This window comes from Trachemys scripta, chromosome 2 (assembly GCF_013100865.1).
Source record: "Trachemys scripta elegans isolate TJP31775 chromosome 2, CAS_Tse_1.0, whole genome shotgun sequence".
Taxonomy (NCBI): Eukaryota; Metazoa; Chordata; order Testudines; family Emydidae; genus Trachemys; species Trachemys scripta.
Genome location: NC_048299.1, coordinates 235,666,265 through 235,690,712, shown reverse-complemented (window position 1 = coordinate 235,690,712; position 24,448 = coordinate 235,666,265). Strand labels below are relative to the sequence as shown.

General features: G+C 41.7%; 1 protein-coding gene across 2 annotated transcripts; it reads right to left on the bottom strand.

Annotated features, from left to right (window-relative positions):
• Positions 1–3,200: 3,200 nt before the first annotated feature.
• On the bottom strand, positions 3,201–23,651 carry LOC117873630 (carbonic anhydrase 2-like). 2 transcript variants are annotated; one of them, XM_034763220.1, is made up of 7 exons: positions 23,384–23,651; positions 22,114–22,311; positions 10,005–10,123; positions 8,090–8,182; positions 6,847–6,909; positions 5,911–6,066; positions 3,201–3,448 (listed from the first exon to the last, which is right to left on the bottom strand). In XM_034763220.1, exons 1-7 carry the CDS (start codon positions 23,610–23,612, stop codon positions 3,329–3,331), a joined length of 978 nt encoding a protein of 325 aa, XP_034619111.1. In that variant the 5' UTR covers positions 23,613–23,651; the 3' UTR covers positions 3,201–3,328. The 2 variants fall into 2 exon arrangements, with proteins under 2 accessions (XP_034619111.1, XP_034619112.1); XM_034763221.1 differs by lacking the exon at positions 23,384–23,651 and adding an exon at positions 22,461–22,700.
• Between the last annotated feature and the right edge of the window lie 797 nt (positions 23,652–24,448).

Below are 24,448 nucleotides of genomic sequence, written 5' to 3'. Positions count from 1 at the left end.
CCCAGCGCCTCCTGACACCATGAAACATCGGATCCACAACACGCGGTAGGAACTGGGAGGGAGAGGGAGGTGCTGATCGGTGGGGCCTGCCAGTGGGCAAGAGGTGCTGGGAGGAGGGAGAGGTTCTGGTGGGGGGGCTCCTCCTCACCTCCCCGCTCACCTGTCTGCCTGCCACTCGCCTCCCCGTTTACCTCCTCACCCCACTCACCCGCCCACCTCCTGCCTCACCTCCCCACCCACTGGGCCCCCCAAAGTGCGAGGCCCGGGGCGGTTGTCCAGATTCTCCGTACCCAAGGGACAGCTCCAGGTGCAGAGCTGGTTGACAGACCATACTCAGAGCAGTTATCAATGGCTTGCTGTCAAACTGTGAGGGCATATCTAGTGGAATTTGGCAGGGGTCAGTCCTGGGTCCAGTACAAGTCAATATTTTCATTAATGAGTTGGCTAATGGAGTGGAGAGTATGCTTTATAAAATTTACAGATGACAACAGTCTGGGAGGGGTTGCAAGCATTTTGGAGGATTGTTTTGAATTCTAATCCTATCTTGACAAATTAGAGAATTGGTTTCAATGCAACTAGATGAAATTTAATACAGATAAGTACAAAGTACTACTCATAGGTAGGAAAAACTAAAGGCTAATATCTTTCTGGGTGTATTAACAGAAGAGTTGTATATAAGAAACGGGAGGTAATTGTCCCAGTCTACTTGACACTGGGGAGGCCTCATCTGGAGTACTGTGACCAATAATGGGCACCACACTTTAAGAAAACCTTGGACAAATTGGAAAGAATATAGAGGAGAGCAACAAAAAATATAAAAAGGTTTAGAAAACCTGACCCTGTGTGGAAAGGTTAAAAAAAATGGGCATGTTTAGTCTTGAGAAAAAAAGGCTGAAGGGAGACCTGATAAGAGTTTCCAAATATGTTACGATGAGGATGGCGATCAATTGTTCTCTGTTTCCACTGAAGGTAGGACCAGAAGTAATGGGCTTGATGTGCATCAAGGGAGATTTAGGTTACATATTAGGAAAAGCTTTCTCACTGTAAAGGTAGCTAAGCTCTGGAATAGGCTTCCACAGGAGCTTCTGGATTCCTCTTCACTGCAGTTTCAGAACAGGATGGGAAAACACCCATCAGGGCTGGTCTCTGTTTACTTGACCCTGCCTGCATGCCGGGGGGTGGACTTGATGACCTCTCAAGGTCCCTTGCAAGCCCTAAATTTCTATGGTTCTATAAAATCCATAGTAATAGATGAGTCCCTAGAGGATTTCATGGTATCTATGGCACTTCTCTTTTTGAGGTAAGTGTTCTACTTGGGATAGAGTTTGTATTTTCTTATATGTTGTGTAAAATTTTTTACAAGTGCCAGTGATTTAGGAGCGTAAATTCCATGTAGGGGATTAGGCTCCAAAGGGCCTAAGAGCCAGATTTTCAAAGGTATTTAGGTGCCTAAAGATGCAGATAGGCACCTAGTTGGATTTTCAAAAAAGCTTCTAATCAGATTAGATGCCTAATCCCAATGATTTGGGAAGAAGAGATTGTCATTCATATGCTGGCAAGGCCTTTTTGAAAAGGAAGGTTTTGCAGGGTTTCCTAAAATGGCCATATTCTGAATTCTCCTAATCTCCTCTGAAAGTCCCTTCCATAGCTGGATCCTCTCACCTGAGGGTGTGTTATCCACAGCTTGCACACACTTCACCCTGGGCTTTCAGCTTTGCATTGACCCATAGGACCACAACTGCCTCAGCGATTCAGTGATCAAAATTTGGTATCTAATTTAGCTGGGACTTTAAAAATTAGCACCAGAGATTTAAGCTGGTATCAGAAGCTGACTGGGAGCCAGGAGAAGGACTTGAGCACAGGCACCCTGAGCCATGGAGAAGGCAGACAGTCACCTTCTGTACCTGATGGAGCCTGTGTGTTGTCTTCACATTCAGCTTCAGCCACGGATGCTGGAACTAGGGGTGCTGCCGCAACCTCTGGCTTGAAGTGGTTTCCATCATAGACAGGGTTTACAGTTTGGTTCAGTGGCTCTCAGCACCCCCACTATGTACATTGTTACAGCTCTCCCGGCTTCAGCATCATTATCTTTGAATCTGTTGCACATGTTTTAATGAAAACACCAGAGGTCAGCTGATGTAGGTTCAGGGCAGTCAGTGGAAGCTGCTGGGTGCTCAGCATGCTTGAAAATGAAGCCCTTTAGACAGAGGCCTTCCTATGGCCCTAGGAACCTAACTTGGTCTTCAGTGGTTCTCCTTTCTGTTAAGGAGCAGCTCTATTATGCGAATGGTTTTGCTAATCCTCAGGGGCAGTTGCTTAAGGCTAATACTGTATGTTATGATAGATGCCTTCTTTTTGCTACCAGGGACTATATAAGGCAATCACCCTCTTACCAAAACTGGTCCACATTTCAGCTTCTGTTTCCTTAAACTCTGCCACAAAACCTGTGAGACTGGTCCCTGTGTATTATATGTTTCTAATGAATATTTATTAATGTACTATGTGCCTAATTATATATATATATACACACACACATGAATGCAGAAAACTCCCTGTCCCATTTTCCTGGATTAAATAAGAGTCTGGAAACAGAACTATAATTATAGAGGTTCTTTTATTAGAGAATTTATCTAAAATACAATATTCATTTCTTTTTTAAATTATGACATATATTATTTTAATGGAAAGATACTCTGTATTATATCTATGGTAAGTTTTATAGATATTTAATTTAAGACATTTTGTAATTTTAAAAAACCAACACACTAACATTAAGACATAATGGAGGTTGATACCATGGCTAACAAGGTAAAACAATTTAAAAAAATATTTACACTTCGGTTTCTTAAAATCTAAGACATTTAATCATCAGTATTAATTTGCTTTTCACTGTCTATGTTGACATAACTTAATCTCTTAAATCACATTTAAAATCTCCAAATTATTCTGTATTCCTGTGCTTCCAAAAAAGCTTCACATTACTGAGTACAGTTAGTTATATGTACTATCACCTGTAGATGAGGTTACTTTAAAATGGCTTATTTTGCTGTCATTATATGCTTTGCCAAACAGCCAAAGTGTCAGTCACAGCAATTATCATCAAACATCACACAGATTTCCCCCATCCCCACACATTAAGACCCTTTTTCTCTTGGTCTAGGGTCTTTCACATTTCATTAGCCAGAACTTCAGATGCTGAATGGAAGAAGTGAGAGATCTAGGAGAAGAAATGTTGCCAGTGCACAGCTAGCAAAGGTTTGATTTGTGCTTAGCAGAAGGGACTCCTCCCTCACAAACACAGCAATTTCTTATGAGCTCAGTGCTTAGGTTATTGGAATGAAGCTCTAACTTCTCTGCCCTTCAGAGGCTGGCATGGACGCCAGTTGTCCATCATATGGTACGGGGTCTCATTCTCAGCACTGAAACAAAGGCCACGGAGTTTGCACAGCTGGAGAAAAAAGAAAGGATCAACATTAACCTTCAGATGCATCCTCATGCCTCCGGAAATCTATTTACGGTATATACTGTGAGCCAGAGACAGTGCAAGTCTTAGGGTATGGGGAAAGGTGGCTTAAAGACATCTCTAAATGATCACCCTCATTGTTGTTTTGCTGCTCAAGGAACTCAGTGCAAGGTGTTTCACTCAAACCCTCTCCTGCCCCAACACATCCTTTTTGGCCCTCGACATGCCCTCTGTGTTGGTAGGGCTGGGAAAGAGTGGTATAGAACCATCTAGGGGCAGTTTTCTGGACCTTTTGAATCACAGGAACCACACAAAGGGGCCAGAGCTGGCTTTATATTTGTTCCAGGTCTGTAGATTAATTGAACACTTGGCTATTTTGAAAGCTGAAACTCTTTTGACAGTTTAATTTTAGATAACATTTACTTGATCCCTTTCTCATACTGGTGTAATTCAGCAATTACTTCAACAGAAGTCAGTGAAGCTATCCTGAGGTTAAACTGGTGTGAAGAAGAATCGGTCTCAGTTTCATTGGAATGTACTGTAAGAATGTGAAAGTCTATCCGAAAGCATGATTTGCAATTCCATAGCGCTCTAAAATAGAACCATCTCTGTGTTTAATTGTACCATAATACTCTTCTGTTCCAAAGGTGCCTTGGGACAGCCAGGCACTGAAATAGTTGAAATAAATGTGCGGTTTCCCAAGCAGTAAGACATTTACCCTATACAATGTTTATTCATGTACTTCCATTAAAAACAAGTCTCGCTGTGCCATCTTTGAGGTACCTGCCAGAATAATCAACACACAGCAGACTCTTTAGATGTGGTCCATAGGGAGCTATCTGCCTATGTGTGATTTTTACACATACTTCAGCTAATTCAGAACTAATTGCAAAACCCAGCACTCCAGGACACCATGTGGATTTGTCACAGGCACTCAGCTATTCATGCTGCTTTCTCATGTGTGACACAGGTCAGACAAATATAATTCAATGCAAGTGACCAGCAGGTTAGAAATAGTCCTCATTTTAGTTAACTGATTCGGGACACCATGTCTGAGAACACACAGCAATAGAAATTGCTGACAGAAGTATACAAGGGGGCTGCAGCATTTTGTAACATGCAGAATGGTTCTGTGACACAAAATCATGCTACACTCTGATTGGCAAAGAGCTACCTTACAAGAGGCCTTTTACTTCAGTGAGAGACATGGTCCATGGCTCAGAATGCTGCAACCCTACATGTTCCAATAATCAGTAATTAAGTATAGCAATTCTTATGGATTGCTCCCCTCCTGACAAATATTCAAAAACTACCTATCTTTAGAAAAGCAGTTGCCAACTGTGAATTGAAGTCCAGTGAAAACATTCCCAACAGATGCTAAATTTTAGGATTTCCTTTTTCCCCAAACTGTTTTATGGTTTCTTGATTTGTTCAGCATTTAGGAACGGCAAAATACATGATATGTACAGCTTTGGTCTTGAGTAGTTGGTTTAGAAAGGTGCAATGTGATAAACGGATTTGCAATGGGAAGAGATGAAAGATGGCTTCCCTAAGGGAAAAACACTCATTTATTTTGAGTATTTCCCCTCCCCTCTCTCCCGTGTTGTAAGGCTACATTCATGTCCCCTTGATCATCAGTAATAGTTCCTGTGGCTTTAAACAAAGATGTCGAGCTTAAGACTTACTCCAAAGCATCTTATTAGTAGTAATAGATACTGTATTTTAATGAACATTTCCAATAGTTCGTCCTCTTCCTTTTCCCTGCACTTTTATTAAATTATGCCCAGCACCAGATCACAGCTTCTTTTCATCTCAACTCAATAAAGAAACACAATTATTTTATTATTGTTAGAGCAATAGCCATTGGTAAAATTGATTTAAGCCTTTGAGGGTAAACTAAAGCCCTTCAGATATGGCTTATATTTATAGACTCAAAGGTCCTATTTTTATCTTCTTAGCTAAACCACTGCAGACCTGAGGATGAAACTTGAATCTACATAATTTCATTAAGGAATGGTGCACAGAACTAACGCTCAGAGACACTCAACTTGTCAGTGCTCTACTCTGCTAGAGCATTTGCCAGTGTCATCAAGCTGCACAATATAAGAGTTTCTTGAGATAAAATGCAAACTTCTGGAAGCTGCAAATTTTCTGCATTCCAAGCAATGGCATTTCTACTTGACTCCTGTCCTGAGTAGCAGCAAAGTCCACTTCAACATACATATGAACACAGTTACCAGAGAGGGAGAAAATAACCATTTCAGATATGCGTATTGAACCAATGATTCATGATGCTATCTTCTCTTTCACAAAGCTTTGCAATCGGACTCTATTCTGTTCCAGTAATGTAAACTGCAGCGTCAGCAGAAGATCCCACTGAAGTCTAAATCAAGGCGAATGAGAGTATTTTCATATAGAAAAATGACCTTTAGCTACTGAAGATTTACCTGTTCTGGACTGACACTGATGGGTTCTCTCAGAACATGCCAGATAACGCATTCAAGTAGAGGGGGAGTGGTCAGCGAACCTTGGTAAGTCCAGTAATCCAGGGATGTAGGAAGCAGATTCTTGGGATCAAAGTTTGTGAAGGAAGCTTGCTTGCCCTAAAAAGATAGAACAGCCTGTTAAAACTGTGGTGTAAGATTAGTTGGAAAATACACCTTGCTTGCATTAGTGGAGCTAGTTAAGGAAGGTTTGATATTTCTTGCCAAGTGTGTCCCCTGCTTTAGAAAGACAGAGAGAGAGAGAAAGAGATGGATGCTAATACTGCACAGTACTGAGACCCTCCTACAATTTGCTGAAGTCTGTTGGGGTTAAAGTTGCTCAGCACCTTCCAGGATCAAGCCCTCAATCCTTGTTTCAAATGTCTAAAGTTACTGCCTCTTCCTCTACAAACATCCACAATCTATATCCCATGCACAGATGGCAAAAGAGACACAGCAAATATAAAAATGCGTGGGTCTGGTTCTGCTATGTGACGTTAATGGCCAAACTCTCATTGACTTCAGTCATTAGTGTAACTCATCTGATTTACACCAGGGATGAACCTGACCCAGTATAACAACTATGGACTCCACTGCAACTGAAAGCCAGAAGCACACAATCATAATGGTATGAAATCATTATTTACAGAAATTCTTTTCAATTGCTGGATGACCTACAATGCTGAATATCTTCTATTAGCCTAATTTTAAAAAAATATTTGAGCTATCATCGGGGTAGGGATTACAAAGGCGTCAGTGCTGATGACATGGAGAGCTGTTCTACTGTAGTACTTGCATATAGAAAGCAGAAGTAAGGAACTTCAATTTTGCACTTTTGAAGAAGAAGACTATAGAAAACTGCTGTGCTTGTTGTCAGTTGGCATAGAGATCATATACTACCTTGGTTTGAATGGAGTCCAGTGCATCAATAATTTTCTGTATCCCAGGCCTGTCATTTCCCACCTGTAATGCAAACCATATGAAAAGAATGTAAGTAGGTGTATATGTGGTGGCTTAGAATTACCACTATAGTTGTCTGAAGACACATTTTAAATTACATCATCACAGCACCAATTAGTTTCTTAGGCTAGGTCTACAATACCTGCCTGAATCGGCGGATAGAAATCGATCTCTCGGGGATCGAATTATCGCGTCTCATTGGGACGCGACAATTGATCCCCGAATCGACGCTCTTACTCCACCAGCGGAGGTGGGAGTAAGTGCTGTCGACGGGGAGCTGCAGAGGTCGATTTTGCCGCCGTCCTCACAGCGGGGTAAGTCGGCTCCGATAGGTCGAATTCAGCTACGCTATTTGTGTAGCTGAATTTGCGTATCTTAAATCGACCCCCCGCCTGTAGTGAAGACCTGCCCATAGAGATTTCTCATAATGCTGAATGATGAAAGTGGCTGTGCCCTCACCTTGTAAAGCATATGAAGTTTGCCAGTCAGCACAAATGACTTGTGCTGACTAATCTGCAGAGGTCAAGGATTGTGGGACAGAATAAAATGATTTTCTTTTAAGGTATGTGGATGTATTATTGAACTTTAACTGTTCATTTCTCAGAAGTCAAATTTAAGCTCCCAACAAAACCAACATGACCAGAATAGAGGGAGCACAGTAGAGGCAAATCATCTTCTTTAGCTGGTTGTGTATTTCTGAACCTTTATATTAAGCAAAGCAAAGCAAATTAATCTAGCACAAAACATCCTGCCATTGAGGAGTGACAAAAAGGAAAGGGAAATTAGAAGTTATTTATGCCTGGTTTACACATAGTTTTTATACCGTGTGATTTTTTTTTTAATGGCATAGTTATACTAATACCAGCCCTAGTGTGGACACAGTTATATTGGTATAAAAGGCCATACACCAATATATCTTACTGCTCTTCCCATACAGAAGGGCTTATTGAGTATAAGCACCTTTATACCAATATAACTCTGGGAGACGTACCTCTTTAACTCTACGGTATTTCTAAAGCAGTACAACTTCTGGGTGTAGACAAGGCCTTAGATTGTAATCTTGCTGGGGTGGGGGAATATTTTAGTTCTGTGTTTGTACAGCACCTACCATGATGGAGCACCTAGGCACTATTGCAATACAAACAATACATTACAATAACAATAAGGTGATTGTTCAACTAACCTGCAGAAAAACACCTACAACACTCAAGCCATCAGGATGCTTCACAGCTTCACCAAATCTACCATATTTTGTGTTCCAGTGAACCAAGTGAAGCTAGAATCAAGGAGACAAGAAATATTTATAAACAGCACCTTCCATCTACCAGAGCATCTCAATTAATAGATGACCATTTACTAAACATTAACACAGATGGTGTTTTACTGCTGAAACTTGCAAAGTTTTGCATACAGCTATGAAATTGTTGCATCATTGATTTGTTTTTATGTCTCTTATAGAAATTTGTGCAATAGATATTTATAATTATAAGAAGTGCTTCTCATACTTATTTTCAAAAACATTTCTAAATGCCAAGTATGGGCCACATCTTGCAGTCCTTATTCTGGTAAAACTCCAGTTGACTTCAGTGTGAATTTTGCTGAAGCAACGACTGCAGGGTTTGGCCTAATTATTTTAAATCTAAGTATTCTGTTTTTTTAAAAGGATGCTCTAAATAAACATGCTCTAAATACAACTCCGTTGACTTAGGGGAGTTATACTTGCTTACACTACGGCTGAGTTTGGCCTGCAAATTTTAAGGGGATGCCTTAAAAAATGACAGCTCCTGGAAAACTTTGGAGGACATTCTGTTTGGAAATAAATGTATCTCCACGTCAATCTAGCTGGTTTGCACTCCTTCTTTGTTTTTGTTTTCTTAGTTGTTTTTAGGGCTATTGAGATGAAGAGAGGATTTTGATTCTTCAGAAGCTCATCTGCTCCTGATACTTATTCCTCATTTGAAATAATAACAATCTGTGCCATCATAACTATCTGCACAGGAAGTTTAGCAGATAATTATGGTGCCACAAGCAGAATTTTATAATTTCAGAGTTATACATTGTATAATCCTACAAGGTGCTCAGAGCCTTCAGAAAGTTGAAAGATGCTCAGTACCTCGTTAAAAAGAAGCAGAAGCAGGGCAGGTGAACTCTCAGGCCAGATCGTTATTGGCCCTGCCTGGGTGCACAAGGGATAGGAAAAGAAAAGGTGCAAAGAGCTACTTCTCTTATACTCCAGTGAAAGAGCCAGCCACAATTTCAATCCTTGTGCTACCTTAGTGCAAGAATTGAGAAACTCCACCTCTGCTGCCACTGCTAGACTTCCTAAGTGGACAGAGAGGGGTGAGATGATAGTTAATATAGGGCTTTGTCCTCCTTCCGCTCCAGTGAGTGGAGTAGAGGTGAGCCTGGGTCCAGGGGAGTGTAGCAAAGGGTGGTACAGCTACTGTTCTAGCATACAGTCCTATAGGGTCCCTGGAGGCATCCTGGCTGGGTCAACCAACATGTCTGCTTGAGGTCCCACTGCTGCAGGTCCCCATCACAGCTCCTCTTGCTCCCTCACTTCCACAGACCATGACTTGAAAACCACAATAAAGCCTTTAAAGAACCAAAAGTCTTGTCATGTCAGAGCAAACACTTTTGTTTTTAACACTAGAGACAAGAAAACAGGGAACCTATGATATACAGATACACAGGGAATAGAATTTTTTCCAACGCTTCCCATGAGCCATTGGGAGTGCAGGGAACAGCCATGTATACCTAATTTGTTTGGTTTTTTTGCTCTGTCAGGTCTGTGAAATGAAGTGGCTGCAATGAAAATCTTTTACAGTGAATACCACATCTCGCTTGACACCATCCAGCACTTTTAGACTGTATCTACACAAGATTTTGCTTAACATTTCCCACCATTCTATAATATGGAGCTGCTCCAGTGTTGGGAGCACTAACGTAGACTAGCAGCCAACATTTGAGCCACCATGTTTTCTTACCCAGCTAGAATTCCCAGGATTGCTGCCACTGGGGGAGTTGCACTGATGGGAAATTTTTAGAAAAAATGCCTGATGTGTACAGTCCCCTATAAGAAAAAAAGCCAGTCCTACCTCGGCATCATATTGCACTCCATCCACAGTGTGCTCAGAACCTTGGCCTTCACAGGAGCCCCAGTGAATGTGAAACTGAATCAGTCTGTAGGTTCCCTCAAGTGCTCCGCCTCTCAGCACTGCAAACCAAACAGCCTCCATTAGTATTTGCCTCACCTCCTTTGTTATGGAGCCTTACTCTAAAACAGAACACTAAACTTGGGGCTTCTAAGGGCAGGTCTACACTACAAACTTGTATTGGGAGCCTGCAACAATGCAGCTGCGCCGCTGTAGCGCTTCTGATGAAGATGCTCTAAGCCGATGGGAGAGTAGCTATGTTGATTTTTCAAACCCCTGAGCAACATAGTTATTATGAAGTAAGTGTGTACTGTAGACCTAGCCTAAGTGAGACTGCATTTTGTTGCTCTGCATGCTACCATGTTACTCTGGATTACTTTTTACAATACAATGCTATTACTAGCCCTAGTCTATACCAGACATCTAAAAACTTAAATGCCTTTAATGTATGAGATTCATCAGCAATTTACCAGCCATGATAATAATACAGCCTGTAGCCTGGTCTTATGTGCCAAATTCCCTGAGAGAAACTGGGCTTATGATACTATCCTTGCTTGGCCATTTCCCATTGGCTAGCTTAGGCAGGGAGCTGGCTTTTATTAATTCCATTTTTAGGCATCTGTCTCCCTTCATTCATTGTATAGGGAGCCCTAACTCAGGCTTTGTGATTCCCAGTGATTTTCTAGGCACCTGAAATTAGACAAGGAAACACTGAGCATCACCACAACTAAATTGCTTTAGGAATCTAGCCTGATATTCCTTCTTTGGCAACTAAATTCAAACCACAGAACTCCCGTCACACATTTCTCTTTGTGACTCAATAGTCTATTTTGTATTTGTCATTGTATTTTCAAACATATTAGTCAATGCTGAACAGATCATGCATCTTTCTACCTATTGCCAAACTACAAGGTGAGTGTATATAATGTGTGAAGAAAAGTGGATCTCTGCCTATGGTAGCTAGACATGTATAGATTTTATACTAAACAGACATTTTTAAAAGCCATTACATTATGAAGGATGGTTGTTTTAAGCAGAGCACTATAAGTTAGGACATTTTAAGTAAAAATAGTCATTGTGAATGTGTTTCTTTTCTAAATGAAATAACTATTTGCTTTTTAAAAAATATTGCTAAAACCAATTAGTCTATATTATGCCAAGATTCATTTTAAGAAAGAGGGAGCTGCTCTAAGTTATAGAAACACGTCTCAATACCGTACTTGCTTTTTCTTTGGCTAACAGAGTAGCAGTTCATTACAGATATAAAAGGACTAATATTTCCTCCATTCTTGAATCCCATATAACATTTTACACAGTTGTGGCAGGTTGACCTGCTGCTATTAATCAATGGAAGGTGTGCTGAGAAGCAGAACCATACATTATTCTTAAATCCACCTGCAGCATGGTTTCTTTAGGAATCTTGTTAGGATTTTATAAAATTAACAAGGTGGACAAAAATCTCCTGAAAGTTTTTATTTACTTTTTCTTGTTCTGCGGGTCTCAAATCCAGTGCTAGCTTATTTTGAGTTACAGGATTTAAAAGACAGGAGCAGATCATTCAACAAAAATAATAATTAGATTAGTGTGAACAAACATCAATTCAGCAGGCTTAATTAAAAAACAGCCCTCTTGTGCTAGTTTATATTAAGCAGTTATTAATGTTTGTTACCACTTATCAATGATGCCAAAGAACTGAAGTTTAAAATAAATCTGACATGCAAAACATACATGTTAGGAATTCATTTTTATCCAGCAAGACCTTTTTTAACCCTTAATAAATGTTATCAGCTGTCAACATTCCCACAATTTAATAGCTGCCTGAAGAACCTCAAGAGCATTTATACTGTGAACTTTCCTCCTTACTTGCTTCATCTATTTCACTTGCAACTAAAAACACGGTGAAGTCCAACCTTCTTGACTCCTTTCCTGAATGCTAGGGAAGTTTAAATCCAGTTCTGAATTTCCTGGCTTTAACCCATTTCTTCTTGAAACTGATTTTATTTTAAATCTATCTGCAAAAGATCCAGGCATATATGTTTCCTTCTGCCCTGTGGCAAAATTACAAGAAGTAGCTGTGGCACACAGAAGGAAAGAGTGACTGTGCAGGAACAGTACCTCCCCACTGCATACCAACCTGCAGCCCTTCCATGGGTGCACAACACAAGCACAAGTAAATGTGAGCAGGAGACAATTGCTAGCTGAGTGTGGGATGAAAAAGGAAACAGCCAATCTCAGTCACATGTTCCTTTCTCAAAGCAGCATGTTCTATACAGCAGTAACTCTTATTCTGTGGCTAAGGCTCATGTGACAGATGATGGGCTACAAATGTGATTTTTTTTTCTATTCAATGACAGCATGAGATATGTTAAGGTACAATACGTTTTGGAGCACTTCATTTCAATTTAGAAGTGGGCACTGTATTTTTTCTGTATTGAGACAATGTTGAGCAGATTTGAGAGACAGTAATAATAATGATGATGATGATGATGAATACCCCGAGCAGTTACATAGAAGTTAGCATCAGAAGATCTCAAAGCACTTTACAAAGGAGGTAAAAGTGCTTTGACTCGTAGGAAAGTTTAATGATCATATCCTACTCGCCTTACCCATGCGAAAAATCCCATTGATGTCACTGGGATCCCTTGCATGAATAGATTAAACTGGATTTGGCCCTAACATTTCCTGGTGAGATCGTAGAGTGTGTAGAACTAAAAGGACATTTTTTTGATTAAGAGATATCTACACAGTCAAAGGTATCTATCTGGTTACATGGGCCATGCCATTCCACTGTAAAAGAAGTTTTACTGAGCAGTTACCTCTCCCATTTACTTCAGAGCATTTGCAATTTTGACCTAAACTGTGTGGGTAGCATGGATGTTATTTAGAGACGAGTCGGGTCCTTTATGTTAAGCTTTGCGGGAATACTGTGGCATTACTGCTAGGATTCCAAACACTGATGGGATGTACTCACTATAAAGAGCAAGCCCTAATTTATCTTATTCAGGGAAAAGCTTTTCTTGGAAAGAATCCAAATGGCTAAACTGCAAGATTCCTTCATGAAATAATTCAGACATTGAATGAAATCCTCCACTTACACAAATCAAATTGGTAGGAAATAAACTATTCTAAGGCTTGTTAATCTGAATAAATGCAGAATAAGGAAATACTCAAATGGAAATGAATAAAAATGGAACATTTTCCTATAGCTCAAAAAGTAGAGTCATCCAAGCAAGATGGAAGTCCACTGCTCAAAATCTATGGAATTTAGTGCTAATTCAGAGTCCTCTCAAATAAAAACCCCAGCATTCACAGAACACCAAGTTTTAGCCTTTCAAGATAACCTTTCCCTACACGACCTGCCTTTCCCTTTTGAAAGCAATGATTTTATAGAATGTGGATATAGAAGAGATATACATTGTGTGTGTGTATAATATGTAAATATATGCACTATATATATATATATATATATATATGATAAACACTGCCATATAGACAAATGTATATATGATAGAAAAAAGGCTGAGGAGATAAAATAAATGAAATATTTCTCAAAACATGCCATGCTTGAACACACTATACTGTTAATGGATGGGGAGTACACTAAAGAGCATGCTCAGGGATTCTGAGTACTTATGTAGGGGGTGGGCTTCCCCAGCTGATATACTGAAGAGTTCAGCCAGGGTGAGTCATACTTTCTGTAAGGCTGCCAATACACAGGACAGAATGTCACTTCTGGGGAGATGTTCCCCTTTTATTTTATCTCTCCCAAGCATCCCTCCAAGGAGAATATATCAAAATAAGCAGAGAGTAAGAGAGTAAGGCAGGACCAATGGTTCTGAATGGACGGGTTCACCTTGTCATGCAGTAAGTTGTGGGAAACCTCCGCAGAAAGTTTCATCAAAAGAAAATTATGTGACGGTTACTGCTGATAAACAGCCACATCTGACTCTAATAGAAGCCATTTGGGAAGCCCGAGAGGGTAGAAGGTGTTTTGAGGAGATAACATAAAAGAATAAACACTCCCAATATGTGCCATATTTGCACAAACTGTATATTGGCAGCGTGACAGTGACCGTGACTCACCCTGACTGAACTTTTAGATATGGCCTGAGTGTCAGCTAAGGATAGCTCGCCCTGTTTAAGGATATAAGGCTACTCCCTGAGCACTCTCTATATATAATATAAAAATATAATTGCATTAACTACTTAATGGCATTATATATATATATAATGTATATGTGTGTGTAGACAGGCATACATAAGTACATACGCACACCCATGCTTATACAGGTACACACACACCTCCTTACAGATGCACAATGGACTCATGGCATAAGGAAAAATCTGAAGAACATTTTCACCCAATAGTCTTGAGTCCTTAAGTAGGGGTGGGCTGTCCCTAGTTGACACACAGGCCATACCGAAAAGTTCAGTCCGGGTGAGTCACAGTCACTGTCAAGCTGCCAATATATATATATAGTATGTGCAAATATGGCACATAACGAGAGGTGTTTCATTTCTTTTATCTTATCTCCCCAAAACACACTTTCTACTCTATCAGGCTCCCCAAACGGCTTCTAACTAGGGTTGCCAGCCCTCCAGGATTGCCCTGGAGTCTCCAAGTTAGAAGTAACGGAAGAGGAGAAGGACCTAGGGGTCCTTGTAGACCGCAGGATGACTATGAGTCGACAATGTGACGTGGCGGTGAAAAAAGCCAATGCGGTCTTGGGATGTATTAGGCGAGGTATATCGAGTAGGGATAAGGAGGTCCTGCTTCTGTTGTATAAGGCGCTGGTGAGACCTCATTTGGAGTACTGTGTGCAGTTCTGGTCTCCCATGTTTAAAAAAGATGAACTCAAATTGGAACGGGTGCAAAGAAGGGCGACTAGGATGATCAGAGGAATGGAAAACCTGTCGTATGAAAAGAGATTAGAGGAGCTTGGGTTGTTTAGTCTGACAAAACGAAGGCTGAGGGGGGATATGATTGCTATCTTTAAATATATCAGAGGGATAAATACAAGGGAGGGAGAGGAATTATTCCAGCTTAGTACTAATGTGGACACGAGAACGAATGGATATAAACTGGCCGTGGGGAAGTTCAGGCTTGAAATTAGACGAAGGTTTCTGACCGTCAGAGGGGTGAAATATTGGAACGGCCTTCCGAGGGAAACAGTGGGGGCGACGGACCTGTCTGGTTTTAAGATTAAGTTAGATAAGTTTATGGAGGGAATGGTTTAATGGTAAAACATAGTAGCCAAGGAAAACCAAGCAATGGTACGTAAATAGCATAATGGCCAACGAGGCCAGGCTAGAGACTCTTGCCTACATGCTCGGGGTATTACTGATCGCCATATTTGGGGTCGGGAAGGAATTTTCCTCCAGGGTAGATTGGCTGAGCCTCTGGAGGTTTTTCGCCTTCCTCCGCAGCATGGGGCAGGGATCACTAGCAGGAGGGTCTCTGCCGATTGAGGTCACTAAAACACAGGATTGGGGACTTCAATGGCAGAGTCCAGGGAAGGGTCATGTGGCCTGCAGCATGCAGGGGGTCAGACCAGATGATCATAATGGTCCCTTCTGACCTTAAAGTCTATGAGTCTATGAGAAAAGTAAAATTTCATTAAAGATTATATCATGTGATGAAACCTCCAGGAATATGTCCAACCAAAATTGGCAACCCTACTTCTAACAGAGTCAGAAAAGGTTGTTTTCAATGGGTACAGTTAAACAAATTTCCCTATAGTGAAACCATTTGCAGATACAACTTATGCATATTAAACATAATGTATGTCAGAAATCCCGATGAATCATGAATAAAAATGTGAGTAAAGTACATTGCTGTTAACATAGGAGGGGAACAAACAGATCAGGAACACCAAACCTCTATGGAGTGAAATTCACCAGGGCACAAGGCCCACTGCAGATTTAAGTCCTACATTATCCCTTAGCAAGGGATTTATATGGGTTTTAAATGGTCAGACCCTGTGTGCACCCTCTGCACTGGGGTGAATTTCATCCTGTATGAGCTGTCCTTGGATTGATAATTGCCATATTATAAGAATGAAGATGATTTTAAATTATATTGTGGTAACAATATGTCGCCTTGTCTCCTGGCAGCTGTATCTATGGAAAAATCCTAGCAACTGTTACTAAAAAAGTGTATTGTGTATTGCAAAATATTACAATAGTGCCAACAGGTGCTCATTTTCCTTGACATCTGATGAATGATGATGAACTGAGACATAGGAAGGCAGGGACCCTTGCCCCAAAGAGTTTACAAGTCTTTTACACCTGCCAGTAAATGAACAAATGAAAGAGGCCGAGGAAAGTGATACATCAGACAAACGGAAAAGACAGAGATGACTGTATGCAGTGTTGTTGTAGCTGCGTTGGTCCCAGGATATTAGATAGACAAGGTCGGTGAGGTAATATCTTTTACATGACCAACTTCTGCTGGTCAGAGAGACAAGCTTTCAGGCTTACACAAAGAAGAAGAGCTCTGCATATGCTCAAAAGCTTGTCTCTTTCACCAACAGAATATAGGGATGATTGGCACATCTCATTAGCTGTATATTTTAAAAATAAGTGCTGTCCAACTTAGCTGTGATTAGTTGACTAATTTCTTCTGTTGTCACAGTAGAAGCAACTCTTAAGGAGGGAGTTGAATGAAGTGAGGAGAGTTTTCTCACACTCTGTGTGCCCATTCCAAAATTGATTTCTGGCCAGAAGATTTATAGTTTAAAACATAACTGAAAGGCATAATACAATGGCTGCCTTGGACTATGACAACAGTGAGAAAGTTCTGACTCAGACAGGTATGTCCTGAAGCACAGAGGTTAGCCTCTCCATTTCTTTAGCCACAGGAGATCTATACAGTCAGTTCCCCTCAAGATTCAAAATATTGGTTTAGACATACAGTAATGTTATACTGTCAGGCCTAAAAATAGACCTCCTGTGTCAAAGGCTGTGTTCAGAACGTCTTATCTTGAAGACTGCAGACCTAGATGTTTCCTCCCTAAACTGATCATTGCTTCAGCGGGAAATGGAAAAATCCAACAACGACACAACTTTCAGTGTAACTCACTGCAAACCAAGCAGTGCCCACACAATCTCTCCTAGGATAACAAATATTCCCTGGTCTGTTTACACTGAGTCATAATTAAAGAAATGTGTGTGAATGATCCCCTAGACACCTCCATTCTTTTCCATTATAGAAAGAATCACCTGAAAAAAATATACTTGCTTAAAATTATTGAGGAGAGTCTCCCACGCAGTACTAGTGTCAAAGTTGGCCCTATATTTTGACCTCCCAGGGATGGCAGAGTAACGTTAAGGTTTTATTGTGATTGTATTTCCATAAAAATGTCTAATTTATATGAGTTTGTAGCTTGATTTAGAATAAAAAAGAAGAAAAGAAACAACTAACAAAGAGTTGGCCATAAGGAGAAATTATCAGGTTATTTACCATTAGCTGTAGAGCTTTAAATCAAACTTTCCAATTACATTGTATTATCTTTATATCTAAAAAATAGATCAGTTTATATTATGATTAGAAAACAAATTCATTATTCACAGGATTCTTTGCTTCTGTAAGCATGAGAGCTCCTACAGGGCATAGTGCTCACTACTGTGACCAGTGCCATTGAAATTAAGGCCCGATGCGTATTGTGAAAACATTTCTGAGAAACATTTATATAAATCAGGTTATAAGCAGGTTACAGGTTTTCTTGACACTTTTAGCTGTCCTGAGGCAAGTCAGTTGTCAACTTTGGTTCGTCGCTGTTTCTTGCTGTCATTTAGCAATAGTGAAAGTGTAACTATTTCCTCACAACAGGATTTAAAGTGCCTGTAACTTTAAATAGGTGAAAATATCTTTGCTACAAATGCAGTAGGGACAAATCCCAAGAATAAGGTGCATTTATTATGATATTGTTGGGCTTGATCCTGCAAACACTAAATATTGATTGTATTGCTTACTACCATGAGCAGTTCCATTGATGTAGTTGCATATCAGAATGGATACACTGTAGTCTTTGATTTAGTCCCTACGGTATTTGTAGCAAAGAGACTATTTGCCCTTATTTAAAGTGTCAGACATTTTAAATGCCATTACTAGGAAATACACTTTCATTATTACTAAAAGACCACAGAGTATGTCTATACAGGACTATGGAGCGAGTGAAAGCAAGCCTCCCAGCCCGGGTCAATGTACTCGGGTTAACAGGGCTCACGTTAGCACTCTCTATATAGCTGTATGGACAGCACTTTGAAGTTGCAGCCCGAGGTTTGAAGCCTAGGGAAGAGTGGGTTGAGCTTCAGAGCCTGAGTTCCTAGCTCAAGCCGCAACTTCAAACAGTGTCTACACAGCTATTTTTAGCGTGCTAGTGTGAGCCCTGCTGACAGAAGTCTGTTGACCCAGGCTGGGAAGCTCACTCCTGCTTCCTCCAAAATGATGTGCAGACATAGAGAAGCCAAATGAAAAGTTCAACCACAAGAATTAAAGTGGATGAAGAGAAGATAAAAATAATTGAAGGAGGAGTTTGTATCCTGCTTGGTACAGTCTCAGAAAACTTTCCGTACAATTGCAAACAAAACAAAATACATAAAATGTCCATACTAAGGGAAAATCATGGCCTTTCAAAATAGAAAAATGCTTGAGTAAAATAAATGTCATTATTGATTTGTGGGCATTTCATTACTTACAACATTTCTAAGGCTGAACTAGTAACCGTAAAATATTAAGGACACACTTTTAAAAGCCCAGGGTCTAATCCTGCCCATCTAATTCATACCAGTAGTCCCAAGAACTTCAGAAGAACTACACTTGTGAGTAAGAGCTGCAGGATTGGGCTGAAAGCTTTTATAAAACATTTTTCAAAAAAGGTTACTCTCAATACTTAGTGGTTTCTAAAAATTTAAATTTCTAAAGCTATCACAAACCTTTTTCTATCATGATTAGTTTAGACATCTTAAAACATTACTATACAAAGGAGTTTTTTAGAATATTTAACATGCTTGGGATATCGGAATAATGAAAATAGAAATGGAATCAAGAATTATGCACATATAAGCTCCTGTTATTAGCAAAGAGCAAATTTTCTAAAAGAGCAGATTAAAGACTTTTTCCCCCTATGACAATAGAGTATTCGTAAAAGACACATGGAATTGTTTTTATTTTAGAGAGATTTAAACATTTATTTTGCACTTTTATTACACTGACCAATACCTGGGTGCCTCAGCAAGAGAGAGAGATGATTTTTAAGTAATTTTTTTTTTGTATTAGTATTTAGGCACTCGACAAGTCATGCAGAAGACACATGCAATGCATTATATAACAAATATATATGGAACCTTTTCTTTTCTAGGGGCTATGTTTTGTATCAAGTATCTGGATATTCCGATCTCTAATTTCTATTTATTTTAATGATTTTATTAATAATGACCACATTTTTAAATATTGTCTGAATCAGAGAAATGTATAATGGTCACAATGATTCAATTCCAAAAGATTTTATCCAAAACCATGCTTTTGCTCTTGCACCTATTTTTACTAAGACATTAGAACCTGTGCCTATAATTTCTGGGACACGGCCTGATTCTGTAAACACTTAAGAACATGCATAACTTTAGTCACAAGAGTAGTGCTGTTGACTTCAATGGGATTAGTCACACGAGTAAAGCTATGCACATGCTTAAGTGTTTGTAGGATCTAGACCAATGAGACTACTTATTTGCATAAAATTACTTGTGTGTAAAATGAATCACAAATCACGGCCTTATTTATTACTTCATGGTGTGCTTACTACATTAAATAGTCCCACAAGCATAAATGGGACTTCTCGTGGGAGTGAGCACTACGCCCTTTAGTAAGTATTTGCAGGATCAGGTCCTTAATTTTTAATGTAAAAAGGGACAGCAGATAAAATAAATTCTTAAAATTTCTCCTTGTGCTTGCTACATTATGTTTAACCAGGAACTTGGTAAAGAAATAATCCTGCTCAGCATCAGAATGTTGTATATAGGAAGTGCATGAAATGTAACCAAGTCATAAGCAGCTTTTGTTGTGTTGTAAAACTAGGCTAGTAAAACTAGGCTAACTAGTTAAATGCATACAAATGAATCAACTAAGTGTGCACCCAGCTAGATTTTATATACGGTGATTTTCAAGACTATCAGAGATTGCAGAATCTACACTCAGGTGAATTTATATAGTGATCTGTATAATGTTTTCTTTTATTTTCCCAGTCCAGGGCTTGATGAGTTGTAGAGCTACTGTATTTTCACTCTCATCCCCTCCTCCTCCCACTCTGCAAGCTGTAGCTGTGCGTGAATCATTCTCACAGAATAGAGATGTTCAATTTCTGTGCTATTTTTTTTTTCATTAGGAGCTGTTCTTCCAAAGGATATTTATGAAAACTTTTATATATCCTGGCAGTTTTCTGTTTCTGAGTTACTGAATTTAAATGAAGTTTCACAACATCTTCACACACACACACACACACACGTGTACGCAAAGGGAGAAGGATGGGGCCCTAGTAAACCATCTGAAAGCAAATCTGCTTTTTGTAATTTATCATCATGTTTCCCACTTCTCATGACATAGTTAAAATTCACTGAAGATTTGAACCTGCCTGGTGCTGAGCACTGTCAATTCCAATCAACTTTAATAGGACTTAAGAGTTCTCAGCACAGAATTGGGCACTAGAAAACTGTGAATCAGAATCACCTTTTGAAGAAAAACAGATATTCATGCTACAGGGGATGTTCTGACTGAATTGTATATTCTTGCCTATACATTTGTGAAACATTTAGCTATCCATTTAGTCCCATTTACTCTAAAGGCAGGTAAGAAAATATGTTGCTGAGTTTTCATTACAGTTTTGAACAGCTACTACACTGCCTAGCTTCTCTCTCACACACACAAAAAAGATGTTGTAGGCACTAATAATTTGTTTTCAGCACCATCCCCTAAATGACATTGCCAAGGAACTGCTTAGGAAAAATAGGGCACTTGCTCAAGCCAGTTAAATCAGGCAGTGTCTAGAGAAGGCAGCTACTGTCTCTACAGAGGGATTGTTTTCCCCTTTCTAAATTAAAAATAGAGGCACATTCATTGTAGAAGGGTGGTGATTTCTGCAAATCCTGCCAGCTGAGAAATTATAGTTAGGGAGCAAGCCTGCAAAACCCTTGATCAGATAAGTAGCCCAGACTCATGCAAATACTCTCATCCACTTCAATGGGACTACTTCTGTGAGTAAGGACTGATCATGTGGATAGAGGTTTGCAGGATCAGGCCCCTGTCAGTACAGTACAATGAAAAGGCTCCTGAAATACCACAGAATAGCTAGTTCTCAGTGAACTGTGTGGGAACATGCTACATGTATTGCTATCTTTATCTAGAAAGCCCAGAGTCAGGGAATGCCAGGGCTGATGCTGATTTAAATTAGAGAATATCAAACTCATTTCCTGACAGTTCCAGTACTGACCTGGAGAGATGCCCCATATTTCTGCTTTACAATTGTTGGCAGCAAAAATATAAAACTGAAGAAGCTATTTCCAAATCATTTCAAGTTGCTAATTTTAGTTGTTTTGCTATTCTGTTGTCCTTTTCTTTCTGCAGTGCATCCTGCTGTTTACTGTAATGATTTGGCAGGTATCACTCAAAGCTAGTATTCTTCAGGTGGATAAATACACTTTGTCATCCTTGATCAATTACCTTACTTCTGTCTAGTGTGCATTTGAGGCATGATCCAAATCCTACTGAATTCACTGAAATTCCCTTTGACTTCAGTGGCCTTTGGATCAGGTTAGGTCAAGACAAGCCAGAAAACATCAACTTTCTTTTAATTAGAGCAAAGGATGCCTAAATGAACTGAATGAATCTTCACGGGTTCAATCCTGACCCCATGAGATAAAAACTGCCATTGACTTCAGTGGGACCAGGATTTCACCAGATAGTTTTAGTAGAAGGGGAAAAGTGTTAAAATCCTCTCTCCCCTTCCCAATCTGTCCAATTTCAGTCCCTTACAGGAGCCCCGGGGAAGTGAGGACTCACCTGATTTGTCAGCAGAGTCGTCAAACTCCACATTGAAAGAGTGCCCATTGTTGACGATGTTTCTAGCTGTGGAGGGGTCATAACTGAAATGCAAAGGCTTCAGAGAAGAGTCGTACTCAGCGGACTCGGTGTTAATATCAATAGGGGACTGATGCTCTCCGTTGGCAATGGGGAAATTCTCATGCCAATGAGCAGGTCCTACAAGACAAAACACACACAGATACAGTGTGAAAAAGATGCAGGCAAGGCACAGAGGGTGGAAATAATTTATAACAAACGCAATAGAGGAGTTGATGCTATAAGTGCATTTGAGGCTTTAACTCTTGCGTCAATATTTAACGATGCACCTGTCTTCGCCAGCTCCGGTCCTTGCCACATAAACCCATAGATCCTGAGAACTGGCCATTCGCGTTGGGGAGGCTCTGGTCTCAAGCGCATTAAATGAGAGAACTCACGAGACGCGGATGCGGTGTGGACGCAGGCGGGCCCGATCCTGCACTGACTGCCCGTCCAGCCTCTCACTGCATTTAGCAGGGGTTGGGACGTGCAGGGGACAGAGGTCGGACCTCTCCCCACGCCAACATCTGGTTTGAAGAGCTACAGTATATTGCTGTCACGAGTTTTGTAACAGCGTAAAAACCAGAAGATGCTCCAGCCTCCTCCACTAGCCCAGATCTGTTAGAGAAACTTAATCACAAATGACAGAGCCACCCTCGGCTGAACTGTCCAGCGGTTCGGGGAAATAGCTCGTGGGGCTGGAAAAAGGAAGATCGCCCCGGGACCGCGCACCTGCGTGGCAATGCCTCTGCCAGGAACTGCATTTCCAGGGGGACAGTGATTGCACGTCATCAGACTCCCCCCCCTCCCCCAGCTAGAGCAATCGGGGCTCCTAGGGGCCGGCTTCCGATCTCGCCCTCCCCACTCGCAACCCGGGGTAAATCCGGAGGCGCTTGCATGGGCTTCAGGGAGGTAGATCGCGCTGGGGCCGGTCCCTCCACCTCTGCAGCGCCCCTAGCCGGCTCCCCGCTGGCGCCAGAGGCAATGCGATCCCTGTGCCAGCCGCAGCACCGCCCGGCTCCACGGCACGGCATGCCCCGGACAGCCCCGCGCTGAGCGGAGCCGGCGCTGCCAAGGGGCAAAGAGCAGCCGGGCAGCCTGAGCCGCCCCGCCCGCGGGTGGCTGCGGCAGGTGCCGCGAGGAGCCGGCCGGGGAAGCCCAGCGGGGACCCCCGCGGGATGGAGCCCGGCGCGCTGCAGCCTGGCTCGCTCACCGTTGTGGCTGGCGTAACCCCAGTGATGGGACATGGTCTCGCTCTCCTGGCCCGGCCGGCTCCTGCAGGACGGTGGCCCCGGCTCGCCGTCAGGGGCTTTTATAGGCTCCTGCCAACTCCATGCCCCCGTCTGAGGCCGGCGGGGGGAGGAGGGCGACTCCTGCTCCGGCTCAGCCCGCGCAGGGGGCGGGGAGAGGCAGGCGAGCCCTTTATAACCTGCTGTCGCCATCCTCCCTCCCGCCGCCGCCGCAGCGCAGCCCGGGACTGGCAGAGCCCATCCCCCTGCTGGCCGGGACCCCGGCAGGGCGGCCGGGATGCGCGAGCGAGCGCTGTCCTCACCCGCCCTGGGGATGCGAACCGGAGCGACTCCCACCGCGCCCGCCCTCCCCGAGAGCACCCGGCCGGCCCCTCACCTGCAGCGCGGGTGCGCACGCGGCCCTGCCTGCTTCCCTCGGCTCAGTCAGCCCTGAGCGCGGGGCAGCGCGGGCCCCGCGGTGACCTTGGGACGTGAGCGCGGGGCGAGCTCCGCTGCAGCAGGGCGGGTGTGGAGCTGGAGCTGGAGCCGCTGCCTGGGGAAAGCTGCTGGGGGGTGGGATAGTTAAGTTGCTGCTGCTCCCTGTCGGGAGCTGAAGGAAAAGGTGCTGCAATCAGGGCATTTATTTCTGGAGAGAGTCATTTAATCCGCTCAGGCTCAGAGTTTTCCAGAGGTGCCAACATTTGAAAGCAATTACTGGGGATTTGGAGGGGGGATTTATAATAGTCTCAACCAATTTATTAGAGGGAAACAATTGTAACATTGAAGAAGGGCGGGGGATGGGCCCTCCTGAGTAGGGACATTATTCACTATTATTTCATGGTGTGTTTCTATGATCACATCCAGAGAATGGTGGACTGTGTGACTTCCCCTGAAGTGGGTCTACACTGTTTACATTGACAACATCTCCTATTTCTATGTTCACCTTTGACAATTAACATTTGGTATATACTCGGGGTGAATAAATTACCAGCCTAAAATAACAGCATAGGACTGGTAAACCAATCCAATGAGCATGTGGAAATAAACCT